At 40.9% G+C, this 18,124-nt stretch overlaps 1 protein-coding gene across 7 annotated transcripts in view; it reads left to right on the top strand.

Moving 5' to 3' along the window:
• LOC147034189 (interferon-induced GTP-binding protein Mx3-like) overlaps window positions 1-18,124 on the top strand; it is a 177,086-nt gene that overhangs the window by 31,307 nt on the left and 127,655 nt on the right. For 2 of the 7 annotated variants that reach the window (XR_015057466.1, XR_015057467.1), the window contains exons 1-2: window positions 4,736-5,674; window positions 15,512-15,643. The exons of 1 other annotated variant lie outside the window; for it this stretch is intronic. Coding sequence is in view for 4 of the 6 variants with exons in the window: in XM_085878368.1 (XP_085734494.1) it covers window positions 5,617-5,674; window positions 15,512-15,643 (190 nt within the window). In the remaining 2 variants the exon portion in view is untranslated. Of the gene's footprint in view, window positions 1-4,735; window positions 5,675-15,511; window positions 15,644-18,124 lie in introns of those variants that run through there. 4 more of the 7 variants (XM_085878368.1, XM_085878402.1, XM_085878379.1 and 1 more) reach the window with 4 other exon arrangements.

The raw sequence follows: 18,124 nt of genomic DNA, 5'->3' as shown, positions 1-18,124 counted from the left end.
GAGGGGAGGGAATATGCCCCCTTGAGGCGGATTGCGACGAGGTGGGTCCGATCGTGCCGAACGAAGTTGAGGGGGTGTGTGGTGTGAACGGGTGCACACGCAGCTTGGGGGGGTATAGAGGCCCCGGGACCCCTTTTGGAAGCGCGATTTCACCAAAGTAATTGTCCCGGAGTGTGTGGTGAAATGCGGAGTGTGTGGTGAAATGCGTGTTGAAACGTGCGCATACTGTGAGTGAAATGGCTTGCGTGAGTGAAAAGGCGTGTATGGGAGAAGCACCGTGTGTGAGAGGAACCGCGTGTGTGAGGGCACTGTATGAAATGTAAATGGCGGTTGGTATGCAGGAAACCGCAACCACGTGTCCGAATGTCATAGCGAGGTGGGTAAGCGTCATGGCACGCGAGAGTGTGTGCGTGGAATTGCGATGAAGACGGCGCCAGAGAAGAGACAAGGGCTGTGTAGCGGCCGTTGCTGTTTTGGTAACCACGCCGGATTCGCACAGCAGCGCGCGCGAGGTCCGTACTGTGCTTCGCACGAGGCCGCCACGTGCGCGCCTACGCAAGTGAAATCCGGTCCGGAAAACGTCCGCAGTGGATACAAGCCAACCCCGCGGACGGACAGAAGTTAGGCTGGAAATTGTTGCATTCGGACCGGATGGGTTTTCCAGGCGAGCATGTGTGTAGAGCTCCGTGTGGCCTGCGCAGCACGTTTTGTTCACAGAGCGCGCGAAGCAGTTTCCCCGATACGTTATGCGTGCCCTGGCTTGCGCGAGAAATCGCGCGGGTTCGGGGTGCGAGTGACGTCATCGGGGATTCTGCGGCGTGGGTTACGGGCGAGTAGAGCACACAGGCTCGTGTGGGAAACCCCTGGAAATGCGAGGCTTGTAACTCCAAAACCTCTACATGGGAAAAGTTGAAAATTGGCACATGTCAAGTACTCCACATGGGAATGTGATTTTTTTTTAAATTTTTATGATGTCATAATTGCAAAGGTAGAATGCTATGTCCGATCAGTATGAACATTTTTTAGGGTCTACTGCGGATAAATTGGTCAAGAGAAAAAAATTTATGACGTCATCGGTGATGTCGTTTGGCAGCCATATATTGTTAAAAAAAATAAAAACCTTCGAAAATCTTCTCTGAAATAGCTGAACAGATCGATGAGAAATGTCACACATGTCTTCCCAAACCCTTGGGGATATTGGAGTGTTCATGAATTATTGATAGGTCACATGGTTTGGCAGCCATATTGAATTGAAGGAAATTTTTTTTTAATGCTCTCTTGAACCACTGCATCAATCGATGTGAACCTTCGAAATTATCATCCAGTCGTGATGGGGAACAAACCTGATCAGATACATGGTGTGGCAACCAGAATAATTGAATTTTTTGAATCTGCATTCTTTTTTATATCGTCATAAACAGACATTTGTAGGACATTACCGTAAAGCAGACTAAAAAGAAAATCACAAAGCTTTTCATTGTGCTCTCGTCAGGTGAAATTTGCACAAAGTGAGCGAGGTAAGGAAGAAGAACAGTCTAATAGACACCTATCAACAAAGTCAATTCTGATTTTATGTTCTCTACTGATACGTCATCACCTCCCACCAGTTTAGGTGGGAGGAGCCTGTTCAGTGTTCAGCCATCCAATTGTTCTGTTCAGTGAGTGAAACATTTTGGTTCTATCATTCGTGATTCTTCTCAGTATTGTTGCGAATTCGTGCCCGCTGGCGTGCGATCGGCCACGTAACTCGAATGGCGGCCGCCTCACCCACCGAAACGGACAATTCAGTCGTGACCCTCTTGGAACAACGCCGGGAGCTAGTCACGGTTGGGGGTTTAACCTCACCACAATCGTGCCAATTGCCCACCCACGCAGGATAGGGTTGCTCGCCAACTTCGACCGACCTAAGTACCTTCGCGAGTGGTTGACCGGGCGATCGTACCACGCCACATGCCGACTCCGGACACGAACCGCTTAAGCAGTTCGTTCCGTATTACAGGGATAACCGAGCGGAGTTATCGTCAGCCTTGACGGTTCCGATTAATTACCGGGCGTTTTAAACCCACTACGAACCCCTTTCGTGATGCAAGATGGAGGTTCAATAAAAGGAAAAGACGAAGCGAAGCGGGAAAACGGTTCAACAAGCAGCACTTTATTCACACACACAGACACAAAGCAAGCACGTATATACAGCCATACAGTTTTCGTGCAAAGGAAACAAAAGCAAGAACGACGCAGAGTTAATACCGAATAAGACTTACACACGGCAACACTTACACAGTTCTACTTTACGGACTGGCGCCACCCTCAGACATTTACACAAAACCCCAAAAGAAAAGGAAGTAGCGACTTCCCTGGGCACGTTGAGTCCTTCTCCCACGCGTAGCTCGCGTCATCCGCCCGACAGCTCGGACGGGGCTCTTGGGGGAACGGACGGGGCTCGTTCGGCGCTACTTCCAACGCTCGTGCACGGGGTCCCAGGGCCCGCGCGAGGATCGCCGAACAGGGCAGGAACCACGAGCTCGTGACCCGAACCAGAAGGCTCACTTCGAACTCCACACAATTCCGAACCAACTGAGCAACCAACCAAGAAACCCCCGAACCAACTCATTCGTCCCTTTTGTAGGGGCCAGCTCCGCCCATTCACCCCGCCCCGTTTTCGGCTCCACCCTCCTACGAGAAGGTTCCCGAAAAGGGGCGTTCCCTCACCCCGACTGCCTCACGCTGTTCATCCACCAATCGGTGGCGAGCTGCCCTTCCCCCCTTCCTTCACACCAAGCGCGGGGAAAAATGGCGGGAAAAGCCCACGAGTATCGTTGGTGGTTTTTGTTCTTCCGCGGAGATCGTGACCACACGGTGCTTATTGAATGGCGAGTGGCGAAGATGTGGTAGCGTAGGTGGTGGAGATGGCGTGGTTGTAGTGTGGTTGGTGCTGTGGTGGGGATGGCGTGGTTGTTGAGATGCTGTTTGTTTGAAATGAAAGATAGAACAGAAAAATGGCTAACTCAAAGCGTCGCAGCCTGGATGGATCACATAAATTCCCTCTATACAATGGGTGTGGGCTAACTACACATGGACTTATCGGTATACAGTATCTCACCTGAGGACTCTTTATGGTGTAATGTGAATTTCCACAACCGTAACAGCATGTTTGCAATTTGTCAGACTATACCCTATCTGACACCGAGAAGTTTGTTCTCACCCATGGTTTTGGCTTACAATTGGAGAGCTGAACACTGAACAGGCTCCTTCCACCTCGACAGGTGGGATGTGATGACGCATCAGTGGAGAACATCCAATCAGATGGATGTCCCTAACCCCTACTCTCCAAAAAACCAAGCCAAAACCAAACCCCCTACTCCCTGAAATGCACAATGGTGGGTCCATAGATAAGCTTGGCAGGGAGCTCCTCCTTCGGACTCCCAATTTACGTATTTATCTTTCTTTTCCTCTTCCTCATACTCTGTAGCCACTGATAACACAACAAGCCGGTAGGCGACGAGGGATTCGCAAGGATCGAAATGCTGGATACGATGCTTTTCATTCTGACCGATCCACCGACGAAGATTCATTGCCAAGACGTATTGGTTCACATACAATTGTTCCTCTGCCTGGCAAGATTTTTCCTATTGCGTATTTTGCCAACTGGCACTCCTCATAAAAAAAATGACGGTAAATAGACACCCTATTTTTGAAGGACTACCATTTGAAAAATAATCGGTTTGCTGGTTTGCGCTGTGGAGCCTCGCGTTGCAGACACACACACACACACACACACACACACACACACACACACACACACACACACACACACACACACACACGGACGGAAAACCCGATAAACTTCTCTCAATGCTCTTGTTTGACTACACCTCCTGAGCCACACAATATTTTTCATAAGCCACGCCCACTTTCCTACGCCCTTCCCACTTTTCATCAACCACGTCCACTTTCCTAAGCTCCGCCCACTTTCCTAAGCCCCTCATAAAAATGACGGTAAATAGACACCCGATTTTTGAAGGACTTCCATTTGAAAAATAAAACCTCAATCAAAAATCAGCTCAAGTAAAATTTTCTAAATATCTCGAAGTGTTTAATTCCGAAGTCTCGTTTCTCTACATTCAAAACGGAAGGACAAGTATTGAAAATACTGTACGCGGTTTTTCGGCCGCTGCACAGCAACGGGTGGTTGTTCGGCAACGAAATTCAAACGCGCACATTCCCAGCACATATTGCACATGTTGGCAAAGTTTCATCGAAATCGGTTCGCTGGTTCGTGCTGTGGAGCCTCGCGTTGCAGACACACACGCACACACACACACACACACACACACACACACACACACACACACACACACACACACACACACACACACACGCACAAACACACAAACACACACACGGAAAACCTGACAATAAGGGATATCTAGCATATATAGCGAATCCAATAAATTTGTTTAGGGAAGTTCACAGAAGAGAATCGAGTAAAACTGAAAACTATGGCTCAGATGTAGTGTTTGATCGAGTACCACAATAGCATTGATTACATGGAGACTACCATGTTGTTAAGTGGTGCCGAGCGCTCTGTTCCGTTGGAGTGCTTGCTTGAGTGCTATTAATCAAGCAAGCTGTTTGGCAAGTGATATATAATCAAGCTGTTTGCTCATGGAACACACAACTGGTCATGCAAAACAAAATTGAAATGAAGAGTATAGGAAGGGTGGTGTGTGCGCTGAGTGAAGATGTGCGCCTTGACACGCACACATATGGCTCAAATTCTTACACATTGTCACCTTCCATCACAAGCTTGGTGTTGGCTCTGTGGTTAGGGTGGCTGGCTTTGGATCTCAGGGTCCTGAGTTCAAGCCCTGTTGCCACTGAATTAATACCAGGTGGGGTTGACTCAGGCTGTCATCGTTTTGAGTTTGGTGAAATGAGTACCATTGTACTGGTAGAAGGGCACAGCATCAGCGGCATAGTCACGCCCCAACAAAGTGATAGCTACCCGGCAGTCAAGAAAGGAGTGAAAGAGATGAAAGAATGAGGGAGAGAATGAATGAGGATGTAATGATGGAGATGGTAACTGTGAGGGGCCTCATCAGTGTTGTCAAAACAAAGATGTGAATGTGTCAAGGAAAGTCCTAAATCCTTCACAGGCGAACTATCATAGCATTTGCGAATATTTGATGTTAATTAAAAAGTAAATTGTTCACGAGCAAATTTAGCCTGATAGAAACCACCAAGTCCCACATTTATACCTACCAAGCATTTGTGAGGGATGACCAAATAAATTTATTTGATTCTATATTGAGAAAAATGCATGATAGCAGAAGCAGAAGTCGGCTACACCACAGTATATGTGCCTCCTGGCCCAAACCATCAGTCACTGTAAACTTGGACAAGATATAATGACGTGCAAGGTGTGGTCGATGTTTTATATGCTGACATGAATGAATAGAAGTTGTTATTGTGTAGTATGTAAATAATGAGAAACAAGGAAGTGATTTGTTCATTTCTCGGAACAAATGCCGGTAGTTTGAAGACCACGTGACTGTCATCCAGCCCAATGGTATTTCCTCATCACAATCTCCGTAAGCTTCCCAGTTCGGACACAAAATGGCCAAATGCAAGGTTGACGTCAAACTTTCTGAAATGAGTGGAGAGCGTGTGCACAGTAAGTAAATCATTGTAAATCAAAATAATGGCAAAACGTGATGATTGTGTTTGATTCGGTTTGCTCACCTGTAATTGTTACATCGATTGGCTAACACTACTTACAGGTACTTTAACGGGGTAAGGTTTTTGGCCCAAGTCTTCTGACGTTCACCTGAATGGTGATTTGGACAAGACTTTGTAATTTGTTCAGGGTGCCTGCGATAACTCGCCCACTCTTTGTGAAAGATGACATGGGATCTTTAACGTACCATAGATTGTTTATAGTAGGGCTATTTTAAACAATGGTGAAACTTTAGAATTTTTTTCAATTTACTTGCTTTAAGAAGGTATTTTATAATTATAATGATGTTTTATAGGTATTGATGATACTTATTTTTACTGTGAATTATTTTCATTTATTTTTGCTTTAGTTCCGCATTGAATTTCAGTATAGGAAATTCAGGAGAAAAGTATAATAAACTTGAACATTATAGTGGAAAAAATGCTTCACAAGAGTTTGTAAAACGATTAGAAAAGGATTGTATAAGACTAACTAAATTAATGAAAGAAACAAATGAACCGATGAAATTAACCAAAGAAGAAAAGTTAGAATTTAGAAAGAACAATATCTGTCATATTTGTGAGGAGGAAATTGAGGAGTCTAAAGTTAGGGATCATTGTCATCTTACTGGTAAATATCGAGGTCCCGCTCATTCCTGTTGTAATCTTAATTATAAATTACCTTCTTTTATTCCAGTCTTTCTTCACAACAGCGCCAACTATGATACACATCTATTTATAAATGAACTTTCAAAAACACCAGGGAATATTTCTGCCATAACAAACACAAGTCAAAAGTATATTTCATTTACAAAAATGATATTCACAAAACCTATAACTCGTATTCGGTTTCTTGATTCTTACAAGTTTATGGGAATACCACTAGCCAACCTCGCATCAAATCTAAGCTCCACGGGCTCTTTTCCAAATCTTAATTCATTCTTTCCAAAAGAGGAAATTCTAACTAAAAAGGAAATTCAGATTAAAGAGAGAATTCAAAGTAAAGAGGAAATTCTAATTAATGAGGAAATTAATGAAGAAATTCTTACTGAAGATGAAATTCTAATTATACAGAAAATTCGAACAAAGAATGAAATTCTAACTAAAGAGGAAATTCTGATTATAGATGAAATTCTGATTAAAAAGGGAATTCTAACTCGAGAGGAAATTGAAACAAGGAATGAAATTCAAAGTAAAGAGAAAATTCTTACAAGTAAGGGAATTTATCCTTATGGTTATATGGATTCATTTATGAGATTTAAAGAAACACAACTTCCTTCAAAAGAAAGTTTCTATAATAACCTTTATGAAGAAGAGATAAGTGATAAGGAATATAAACACGCACAAGAAATTTGGAAAATATTTAAGATAAAGAACCTTGGAGAATATCATGATTTGTATCTAAAAACAGATGTTTTATTGTTAGCTGATGTGTTTGAAGCTTTTCGATCACTCTGTCATAATAAAAATTGTTATGGATTAGATCCTGCCCACTATTTCACAGCTCCTGGTTTAGCTTGGAGTGCAATGTTGAAAATGACAAAACAAGATATAGATTTAGTCAGTGATGTAGATATGTTTTTGATGATTGAGAAGTCTAAGAGAGGTGGAATATCACAAGTATGTTCAAAAAGATATGCTAAAGCAAATAATCAATATCTTCCAAATTATGAGAATGAAAAAGATAGTAATTATTTGATGTACTTTGATGCTAATAATTTGTATGGATGGGCAATGTCTCAATCTCTGCCTTATGGTAAATTAGAGTGGGTGGAAGAAAAGGATTATGAAAAGGCTTTGATGAATATTGTTATTTCTTCTCAAGAGGAATTGAATGAGGAAGAAGAAGGTTATTATTTTGAAGTTGATTTGAGGTACCCGAGTGATCTTCATAATAAGCATAAAGATCTTCCTTTTGCATGTGAGAAAGAAACCCCAAAGAAAGAATGGTTAAGTGATTATCATAAAAGTTTTAATATTAAAGGTAAATCAACAGAAAAGTTATTAACAACATTCTATGATAAAGAGGGATATGTTTTGCATCAAAGGAACTTGAGACAATATTTATCTGCTGGGTTGAGAGTAGCTAAAATTCATAGAGTTTTAAAATTTAAACAAAGTCCTTGGATGAAAAAGTATATTAAATTCAATACAGAAATGAGAACAAATACAAAAGTAAAATTTGAAGGGGAATTCTATAAATTGATGAATAATGCTGTCTTTGGAAAGACAATGGAGAATGTTAGAAACAGGCAAAACATAGATTTGCAACATCTTGGAAAGAAGCTTCTAGATTGATAAATAAACCAAGTTTTGAGAGAGAAGAGGATTTTTCAGAGAACTTTTCTGCTATTCATATGAAAAGGGAAAGTATTGTCATGGATACACCAATTTATATTGGAACAGCAGTTCTTGATTTATCAAAGATATTGATGTATGATTATATTTGTATAATGACTTAAAGAAAGAGTATGGTGAAAATGTTTCATTGTTGTATATGGACACTGATAGTTTTATTCTAGATATAAAAACTGACGATGTTCATAAAGATATGAAGAAAAATATTGGATTATATGATGCAAGTAATTTTAGTAAGAAGAGTGAGTTATTTTCAAAAAAGAATGAAAAGGTTATCGGTAAGTTTAAGGATGAGTTGGGTGGAAAAGTAATGAGTGAGTTTATTGGATTGAGAGCAAAGGCATATGCTTATAAGTATGGTGATCAGATTGATAAAAGGTTAAAGGGAATAAAGAAATATGTAATAAAGAAATCAATAACTTTTACAAATTATTATAATTGTTTGATGAATAAGAAAGAAGAATATAGGAAAATGAATACAATAAGAAGTTATAAACATAAGTTATATAGTGAAGAAGTAAATAAAAAGGCATTAGGAGCCTTTGATGATAAGAGATTTATTTTAGATAATGGAATAGATTGTGTTCCATATGGATATTGTATGATAGAGTGTATAAAATAGATTGTGTTCCATATGGGTATTGTATGATAGAGTGAATAGAATAGATTGTGTTCCATATGGACACAAGTTTTAACAATGGGAAGATTGGTTAGGGTTTTTAAGGGCTACCGCCACGTTTTTCACAATATATAAATGGTCGAACCAAGTATTAGTCAAACTAAAGAGTGGAGAAAATCTCAGTCTTGGTATATAAATGGAAAACATAATGAATGTGAAAAATATCAAATAAGTCTTATTGAAAAAATATCTAAAACAAAGGTAAATAAAACAAATATGCGAATCAATTTAAAAACCAATAAGTTAGAGGATGTAAAGAAAATAATAAATATCTTTGAATGGACTGAAAAATTTGATGGTTATCAATTGAACAATGGAAAAATAATTTACTACAATCTCAAAATGATATGCAACTCAGGAGGTGGTCAGATGAGATCATTAAGAGAAGTTTATCATTTCGTAATGGCACAAAAGGGGTATCTTAAAAAATATAAAGATTCAAATGTTTTGTTTTTCAATATTTTAGATGGGGATTATTGTGCAAAGAAAATTATACTATTGAAGGAATTTGAGAATGAACAAATGTTTATAGGTTCAATGAGTGAGCTAAACAATATGCATCGGTTATTTGATAAAGAGTGTCCCGAGGCTTAGACGTTTCAGATATTTCTTTAGAATCACCTTTAACAAATCACATTACGACTTTAATACTTGAACAAATCTTTATCTTGTTGCATAGGTTATTTGAATAGAGAGCCCCTAGGTTAAAAGGGGAGACAAATAAATATACCTTGGGCTAAAAAGGGGATTTATTTTTTAGGGAAAAAAAAAGAAAAAATTCATCGCTGAAAATCCCCCATTCATTTACATGGGGAAAAGTGAGCCAGAATCAGTATTCTTACCCTACTCAAAGCAACTCCAGTTATGAAGCAACTTTGAAAGCTACAAGATTTATATACTGTTCAAAGTGGCCCCACCATGGTGTAACTTTGAACACAAGAAGGAACTAGAAGGGCACTTGGTAGAGCGTATACCTCCACCAGGCTGATCAGTTTGCGTTTTGTATCCCACTGAGAGGTCGGATCTGGATTCAGACCTGAACTAAAATGTAATCAGCTTGTTGTTTTCACCGAACAAACTCGTCCACCAAGTTTTGTCCAAATCCATCCATAACTTTTTCAGATATTGTGCAATATATCGTTTTAGCCTGATCACTCAATGGTGAAGAATCACTTAAAAAGTTCTCAGATCTGGATCCAGATTCGGATCTTCACCAAAATCTTATCAAGTCTTCCTTGTTACAAACCCAATCTGCCCACCAAGTTTCGTCCAAATCGGTTCACAACATTTTGAGATATCCTGTTCACAAACATACAAACAAACACAGATAGACAGACAGGGGTGAAAACTTCACCTGCATTCACCTTCGGTGGCAGAAGTAAAAAAAAAAAACCCCAACATATTTGCGAAGAAAACAAACAAATTCCACGTTTAAATAGTTCAAAATAAAGGTAACTATGCAGCCCACATATTGTGCCTATGATGGATATCTTTTGTATTGGCATTTTTTTCATGGAATTGTAAAAATGTTCAAAGTAGCCCCACTTCATGGTCACCCAGCTAATGCCACGCAAATTTATTGTTGGGACGATGCGCCTTGTGATTCCTCTTCTCGTGAAGCACCACTCTGACAGTTTATGTCAAGTCGGGAATAAAACCCAGACTCGACAGTTTAACTCTCATCCTCACTGAAGGGGAAGTAAACGATTTGAAACCTTTTGGGGGTGCATTAACACCCCATGGATTGAAATCAGTAATAAAATACAATGCGTGGATTATTTCAAAATATGATTGATTTATTTATATTCGTGTATTATGCCTTTTTGAGTAAACCACACACTTTTCTAGTTTACCATTTTATGGTTATTGTGGATGCCAAATTCAAAAAAAAAATTAAATGGTAAAAAAACGTCTTTTGTCAAAATCAAGCTTCTACTTCAATGCAACACAAACCTTTTCTTCATTTATGTATCTCAGCACATGAAAACATGTGTAAACAACACAAATTCAGTTTAGACAACTCCCTCTGACCAAGCGTAATAATGAAAACTAAACGGTTTTAGCTGGGGTGTATTTGCACCCCACTAATATAACAGTCTGCATCTATCTTGAAGAAATGAATAGGTAGTTGTGAAAAGTCAGTCAAGCTACCTATGGTCAGTGCTGCCTATGACTTCAGACACACTCCTCACAGATCAGGGTGCTTGGACTGTGATCAGGACAGGCAAGATTGAGACAAGCATCACAAAATGTGTTTGGGAGCATTCCGAGATCAGTAGAGCAATGTAAGCAAGTATTTAATTTCTAGATACATCATTCCACACTCACACCCACACCTGCTGTTCAGGATGGGTTGCATTCCACTCTCTGAATGCACATTCAGCCTCCCAGATGTTTTCCTTTATAATGTTGGAAATGACGTCATCAATAATGCAAAGCATAAACACCGACTTCACAAGGAAATTAGACGCAGGTGGAGGCCATCAGCCACCATGTGGCCATTCAGCCACATCAACACCGCACCAATTTAACAACATTAGATCAAAACATGAAAATAAAAATGTTGTTTTTTTTCCAAAGAAAATTTTTGGTCGTTTTTTTACTTTTTGCATTTTTTTTTTCTTTTCTGGGGAAGGGGGCTTGGGTAAAAAACACACAACAACCACAAAACACCCCTTGATGAGACCCCCACCAACAGCACTCTGTACACATGCACACAATCACCCATCAATGCTCAAGCTACCTAAAAGTCCTGCCAACATCCTGATACCCCCCTATCTCCATAACTTCCAGGTACCCATCTAATTCTAATTTAAGCTTATCTACTTTTTCTGCTGCCACTACCTTTCCAGGGAGACCATTCCATGCATTAACTACTCTGAGTAAAAGCCCCCTGCCTTGCTACCATCTTAACTCTCCTCTTCTTTACTCACAGGCTATGTATGGTACCTGGTCCTGTCACTGTCTACTCTGCTGAATAAATATTCTGCACTTATGATGTATGTCCTTCATTGTCTTAAACATATCTTTCATATCCCCTCATAACTTTCTAGTACTTTATGGTATCCTTCTGCCTTTCTGTTGATACACCAGGTTGCTGACAAATAATATCTTGCAGTCATCTTCTGTGTTGAGTCAGGAGATCTGAAGACAAAACCTTTCCATTTCTTCCAATCATATTGTCATTGCTAGCAGCCTCAGGATTATTCTCACCATCACCTTGATTGTTATCTGCATCAGCCTGATAAGAATATCCCCTACCCCCTCTTTCACGACCTCAAACCCGACTACAAGTTTGTCGTTAACTGCGCTCTCCTCGACCCATTCCATGACCAATGGGCTGTTCATTAATCTGGACATCAGCCAGCCTGTGGCAATTGGTTGTCAGCTGCTTGAGTTGCGGTGGCATTTTGTTGTTGAGGATCTGGTTGTAATAAGTCATCTTCACCACTCGAGTTTTCAGAAATATTGTCTTCATCAGAGGAGGAGGCATCAACAGCAGGTACAAACTCATCACCACTCTTCTTTGGATTCGAAGAAAAAATCTGATTCTTCATCACTGTTCAAAAAGAAGTCTGACTGTTTCACCCAAACTGTACCGGGCACGTTTTAGACATGATTTTCTGTGTTGAGCACCTGCACAATATGGATCAGCTCACTTGAAAGCAAATGGTGGCATAATTTGGTACATATAGTATTCAAGAACCGATGAGGGAAAGGCACAAAAGCAATGGTATAACACCTGCGTGTGAATGCACCCCAGAAGAAATTTGGGAATGTCAGCTGATTATACCTCTGTCGAATCAAAAAAAAAAATAGCTAATTGGGTGAACCATGCGAGCGAACAATGTCATTAAGATGCATAATCGAAAAGATGGTACTTTCTGAATATTTAACGATATATGTGCTTGGGGTGTAAAACCACCTCGAAGGACAGGATGAAGGTTAAAGGTAATGTAAGTACCTGTGCACCATCCTGTCGGATTACATTCCAGCGATTGAATACAATTTTTGGTGAACCAGCGTGAGTGTTGAGGAATAAATAGTGTTTTGCAAATGCTGCGTTGGACAATGGCAGGACAATGAAGGGAGAGTTTTTGATATTTTCAGGTATATACGCAGGGCCGGCTTTTGATCAAATGACACCCCAGGCAAGTGACGTCTTTGGCAACCCCTCTCCATTTGTTCAAGTTCTCAGTACCTTATGAGGGGGTCGTGAAGATAGTGGTGATGGGGTAGTGAGGGTGCAGCAATGGAGAAAGATAGGCATGAGGCCAGGGAGTTTTTGTGGTCGATTAAAGCATCATGTATGTCGATGCGTCATTCTGTAGGAAGGATCGTAGACATATAATTCTGTGCAGTTTTGAAGGAGCAGGAGTTAGGGGCGTTGAAGGAAGGGTAAATGACATCGGATCGGGTCAAGGCAGGAAGATGTTGGTTGTGGTACACCTAGGAATAGGAGCAAATTATTTTGGGAAAGTTTACTCGAAGGATTTGAAAAAAATATCTACAGGATATTGGGTAAGTGACTGAAAGGAAAGGCTTTTCGGAAATGTTTTCTGATATTCTCTCAAGATTAGAAAATTCTTAATATTATTCATGGACCGGTGTTTGTTTATTTGTTTGTTTGTGGGACTACTCCTCCTACATTTCTGGGCCGAGGAAAGGAAACCACGCTCACAGTGACACCTCGCCGCAAAACCCAAACTAACATACGATGGTGCACAGATTCTTACTTCCACCGCCGAAGGTGAAGGAGGTTATGTTTTCACCCCTCTCTATGTGTTTATCTGTGTGCAGGATATCTCAAAGAGTTGTGAACGGATCTGGATGAAATTTTGTGGACAGGTTCGGTGTGTGACAAGGATGACCTGTTTAGATTTTGGTGAAGATCCGGATCCAGATCCGACTACGAGAATTTTAAACATGATTCTTCACCTTTGAGAGATGGGGCCAAAAACGATATGTCGCACAATATCTCAAAAATGTATTTGGCCCAATATGTTTTCATGGATCAGGCATTACGTGGCGGAAGTAGGGGCGGAGCAATAAACGGGGAGGAGCGAGGCGTTGGAACTGGGGGATATAAGGGCACGCAGGACACCAGTTGGGGGCTTTTTGGCTTTTTCTCGTCTTCGTGGTGGTTCACTGGGGGTCTTCTTCGTGTGCATTGGTGGTTTCGTCGTCGTCGAGGTGGTGCCTTCTCCTTGGGCGCGCCAAGTCGGGTGTGCTGTGTGCGATGGTCCGGGTCGAAGCGCGAAGGACGCGGACGGGAGGCGCCGCTTTGCAGCTCTGCCGCGCAGCCTGCGCACCCGGGAGGAGAGCGCTCGCCCACCATCGCACCACGAGGGTGCAGGTAACCTGCAACGGTCTTGTGGGGTCTGTTCGGTCAACCAGGCTCCACGCCATGAAGGTCTACGGACCCTGTCTGGCGCCATCGTCTATGATGGTGGCCTTTTTCCTTTCTTTTGAATGAATGTTGGTGGTGCCGTGTGCTGTAAGTAAAGACTGTTAAGTGACTAGATAATGGCTTTTCGACGGTCGTAGTGCTTTCACCTTGTTCGTCTCTTTGTCCCCGTCCCGTGCATGATTGTTTGCCTGTATACGAGTTCTTGAATACCTGCATTGATTGCATGGCTGTATATGTGCATGTGTGAAAATAATAAATGTGCTTGTGTGAATGTTACCCGTTCATCGTGTCTTTCCCCCATTGGAACGCCATATTGCATCTCGGAATATTAGTTGGGTTTTAAATACCCGTTAAATAGAATCGGATCCGGCGAGGTCGGGCGATAATACCCGCTCGATTATCACTGCAGAACGGAACGGACCGCTTGAGCGGTTCGTGTCCAAGCCGACCTGCACAGAGGTACGGTCTCCCCGTAGGCTACCCACGCAGGTACTTAGGTATATCGATATTCGGCGATTGACCCTATTTTGCGCGGGTAGAAAATTGGCTAGGCCGTGGTGGGGTTGAAGACCCACCCGTGACAGGGTTCCGGCGTTGTTCCGGAAGGTCACGACTGAATTGTCCGTCCGGTGGGCGAGCGGCTACTATTAGTGAGAAGCGGTTGTTCGCACGCCGGTGGGCGCGAATTCGTAACAGTATGCTGTATGGCATGGGGTTGCTCTGTTTGACCAGGCAAGGCCGAATAATGCACAGGTTCTCTCATGACAAGATCAATGCGTGATCTGGACAGCTAAACTGCATTGTGTTGGATGGTTCCCCTCTGCCTTCTCATATTTGTGTTCGGTGAGTACTTAATTAGGATACCTTAATTACTCTGAAGATTTGTGTGTTACTCACTGATTAGAACATCTGAGTGTGGGGTCTTTCGTTTTCTGTGTCAGCCCACAGAATACAGGAAAACATTATCTTGTTAGGGTGGTAGTCACTTCGTCGTGACGCCAACAGGAAACTTCATCTCTTCATTTTGAGGATTCGAGAGAGGTAGCAGCACTTGAGTCAAGGTACCATTGAGATAAATCTGATGCTATAGTTGCTTAGAATCACATGGGAGACTTTCTCGCTGCCAGGGTTTTGACCCTCTTCTGTTCGCCCACTGCTGTGTCAGACCCCTAAAGCACAGTGACATTTGCGATTCAAAAACATGTCATGAATCAAGCAAACAAATCAATGATGCAAATCATTTTTTTAGGATCATTTTGATGAGAGACAGTATGAAAAGATAAGGGTGGATGGCTGCAAACGACTCAAATCGAACGCTGTACTAACTGTCTTCACCTTCACTCCTGCAGAGAACAGAGGAAAGTCACTGCAAACGTCTCCTCAAAAGAGAGTTTCGCCACTGGAAGGAGAGAGTTCATCTTCAAAGATAATACATATTGACCACGCATCTACGACGAGTCAGCAAATAATTTTAACCAAAGGTGAATCACATTCGCAAAACTCATGCAAACAAAATTGTTACACCGTCCAACTGCCAATTTTTACTTGAGGTCAGGAATGTAATCGCAAGAGTACTCGGCAGCAAAAGTACGGCAATTTGATTGTTCGTCTTGATATTGAAATAATTGTCGAGACGTTTTCTATTTTTTTTTGAAAGAAAGGCTTGCATCGTTCTTTTGTGTTTTATGATCAATTTGAAAATTGTATCACGACTTGATATTGTTGTAAACCAACGACAGTAAAACTTGTCAGATGTCTACACGGCTCCGACTTATGCGAGGTGGATGCAATGTATTTGTAGCTTAAATGTTCTGATCATTCATTGTCTCTTTTTTTCATTCTTGCATTGCACTTGAAATTTCCTGCTTGCACTACATCCAGTCTCGTTGAATATAATATTCATTCTAGTGGAGTACATCGTCATTGGTTGATTCTTTTGGAACACTGCATTCCACAAAGAACCACTACAGATTGCTGGTTTTAGTTTCATCGCTGTGCGAATCTCTCGAGCATTCCATTATCAAACTAGAAGGGCACTCAGTAGAACGCATACCTCCGACACGCAATGCCTGATCCACGAGAACATATTGAGGCCAATACATTTTTGAAATATAATTCTATATGTCGTTTTTGGCCCTATCTTCCAATGTTGAAGAATCACTTACAAAATTATCCGATCCGGATGCCGATTCGGATCTTCACCAAAATAGAAACAATTATTTATTGTCACACACCCAACATGTCCACCAAGTTTCGTCCGAATCCCTCCACAACTTTTTGAGATATCATGTTAAATATCTGTTTAGCCATATCTCTTAATCGTGCAGAATCACTTTAAAAACTCTAGTATTTGCATTCGGATCTTCACCAAAATCTAATCAGTTCGTCCCTGTTACACACCCAATCTGTCCATAACTTTTTGAGATGTGCTGCACACAAACAGACAAACAAGAAGAAGATGTCGTGCAGAGCATGATGCTTGTAAAATCCATTTGGTTCATGTTGACCTCAGAAATAAATGGCTGTTTGAATTCAGTGACCTGAAATATAAATCCTCTTCAAATTTCATGTCAATCGGATGAAAATTGAGGATTTTAGAAATCTCACCTAAGTTGTTGACCTTTGGCCTATGTGGTGGCATAATTGAGACCTTTTTAATGACCTTTTTACCTTTTGACCTCAAACAATAGGCTTCTTCCTTATGACAAACTCTACCAAGTGGTGAAGTTTCGTGAAGATGGTTTAAAATTGTGACCTGTCTGCGATAAACAGACAAACAAACAGACAGAATAACAAAATCGACTCACCAATATACTTTGAAAAATCTTCGATTTTGCAAGTAACAAACAAGAAAAAGATGTCGAGCAGAGCACGATACTTGCAAAATCCACCCCCCTCTCCAAAGGTTTCCATGGATACATCAAATTGTCCATTTCATTGAGATTAAAATTGACAATCTTAATTAAAGCTCAGGTCAATCTGATGAAAATTGATTATTTTTCAGATTGAAATTGATTTTAGAAGTTTGACCTTGAGTTTACCTTTGACATTTTGACTTCAAAAATAGTTGCTTTCCCAATTCAATGATGGACTTCACAAATCCTGTTCAAATTTCAAGTCAATCGGATGAAAAATGACTATTTTAGAAATTTGACCTGAAGATGACCTTTGACCTTTGACCTCAATAACCTTCTCAGTTGAGACTACCTCTACAACACGGTAAGACTTCATGATGATCAGTTTAGAATTGTGACATGTAGGCGATAAACAGACAGACAGATAAACACACAAACAGAATAACAAGAAGAAGACGACGTCGTGCAGAGCATGATGCTTGCAAAACCCATCAATCAAATTTGACCTCAAATATAATTTGTGGTTGAATTCAATGACCAAATATGCAACTCCTCTTCGAATTTCAAGTGAATCGGATGAAAATTGACAATTATAGAAATTTGGCCTATGTTGACTTTTTGGACGATGTGGACCTCCAAAATAATTGGTGGTTGAATTCAGTGACCTGAAATAGAAATCCTCATCAAATGTCAAGTCAATTTGATTAAAATTGAGGATTTTAGAAATCTCACCTTAGTTCTTGACATTGGGCCAATGTTGACCTCAAAAATAATTAGTTGGTTGAATTTTTTTGACCTGAAATATAAATCCTCTTAAAATTTCAAGTCAATCGGATGAAAATTGAGGATTTTAGAATGTAGATTTTAGATGAAAATTGAGGATACAACCACATTTGTTGACCTTTGGCCCATTTTGACCTTTTGACCTCAAAAACAATAGGCTTTTTCCTTATGATGAACTCTCCCATGTGGTGAAGTTTCATGAAGATCGTTTTAAAATTGTGACCTTTTGGCGACAGACAGACAGACAGAATAACAAAATCGACGAACCAATATACTTGAAAAATCTTCAATTTTGCAAGTTAAAGACAGAAAGAGGTGAAAACA

Source organism: Eptatretus burgeri, chromosome 1, assembly GCF_056783735.1.
Source record: "Eptatretus burgeri isolate ZD-2024b chromosome 1, Ebu_testis_v1, whole genome shotgun sequence".
Lineage (NCBI taxonomy): Eukaryota > Metazoa > Chordata > Myxini > Myxiniformes > Myxinidae > Eptatretus > Eptatretus burgeri.
Note: the sequence above shows the minus strand (reverse complement) of the source record. Positions and strands in the feature narration are given on the sequence as shown.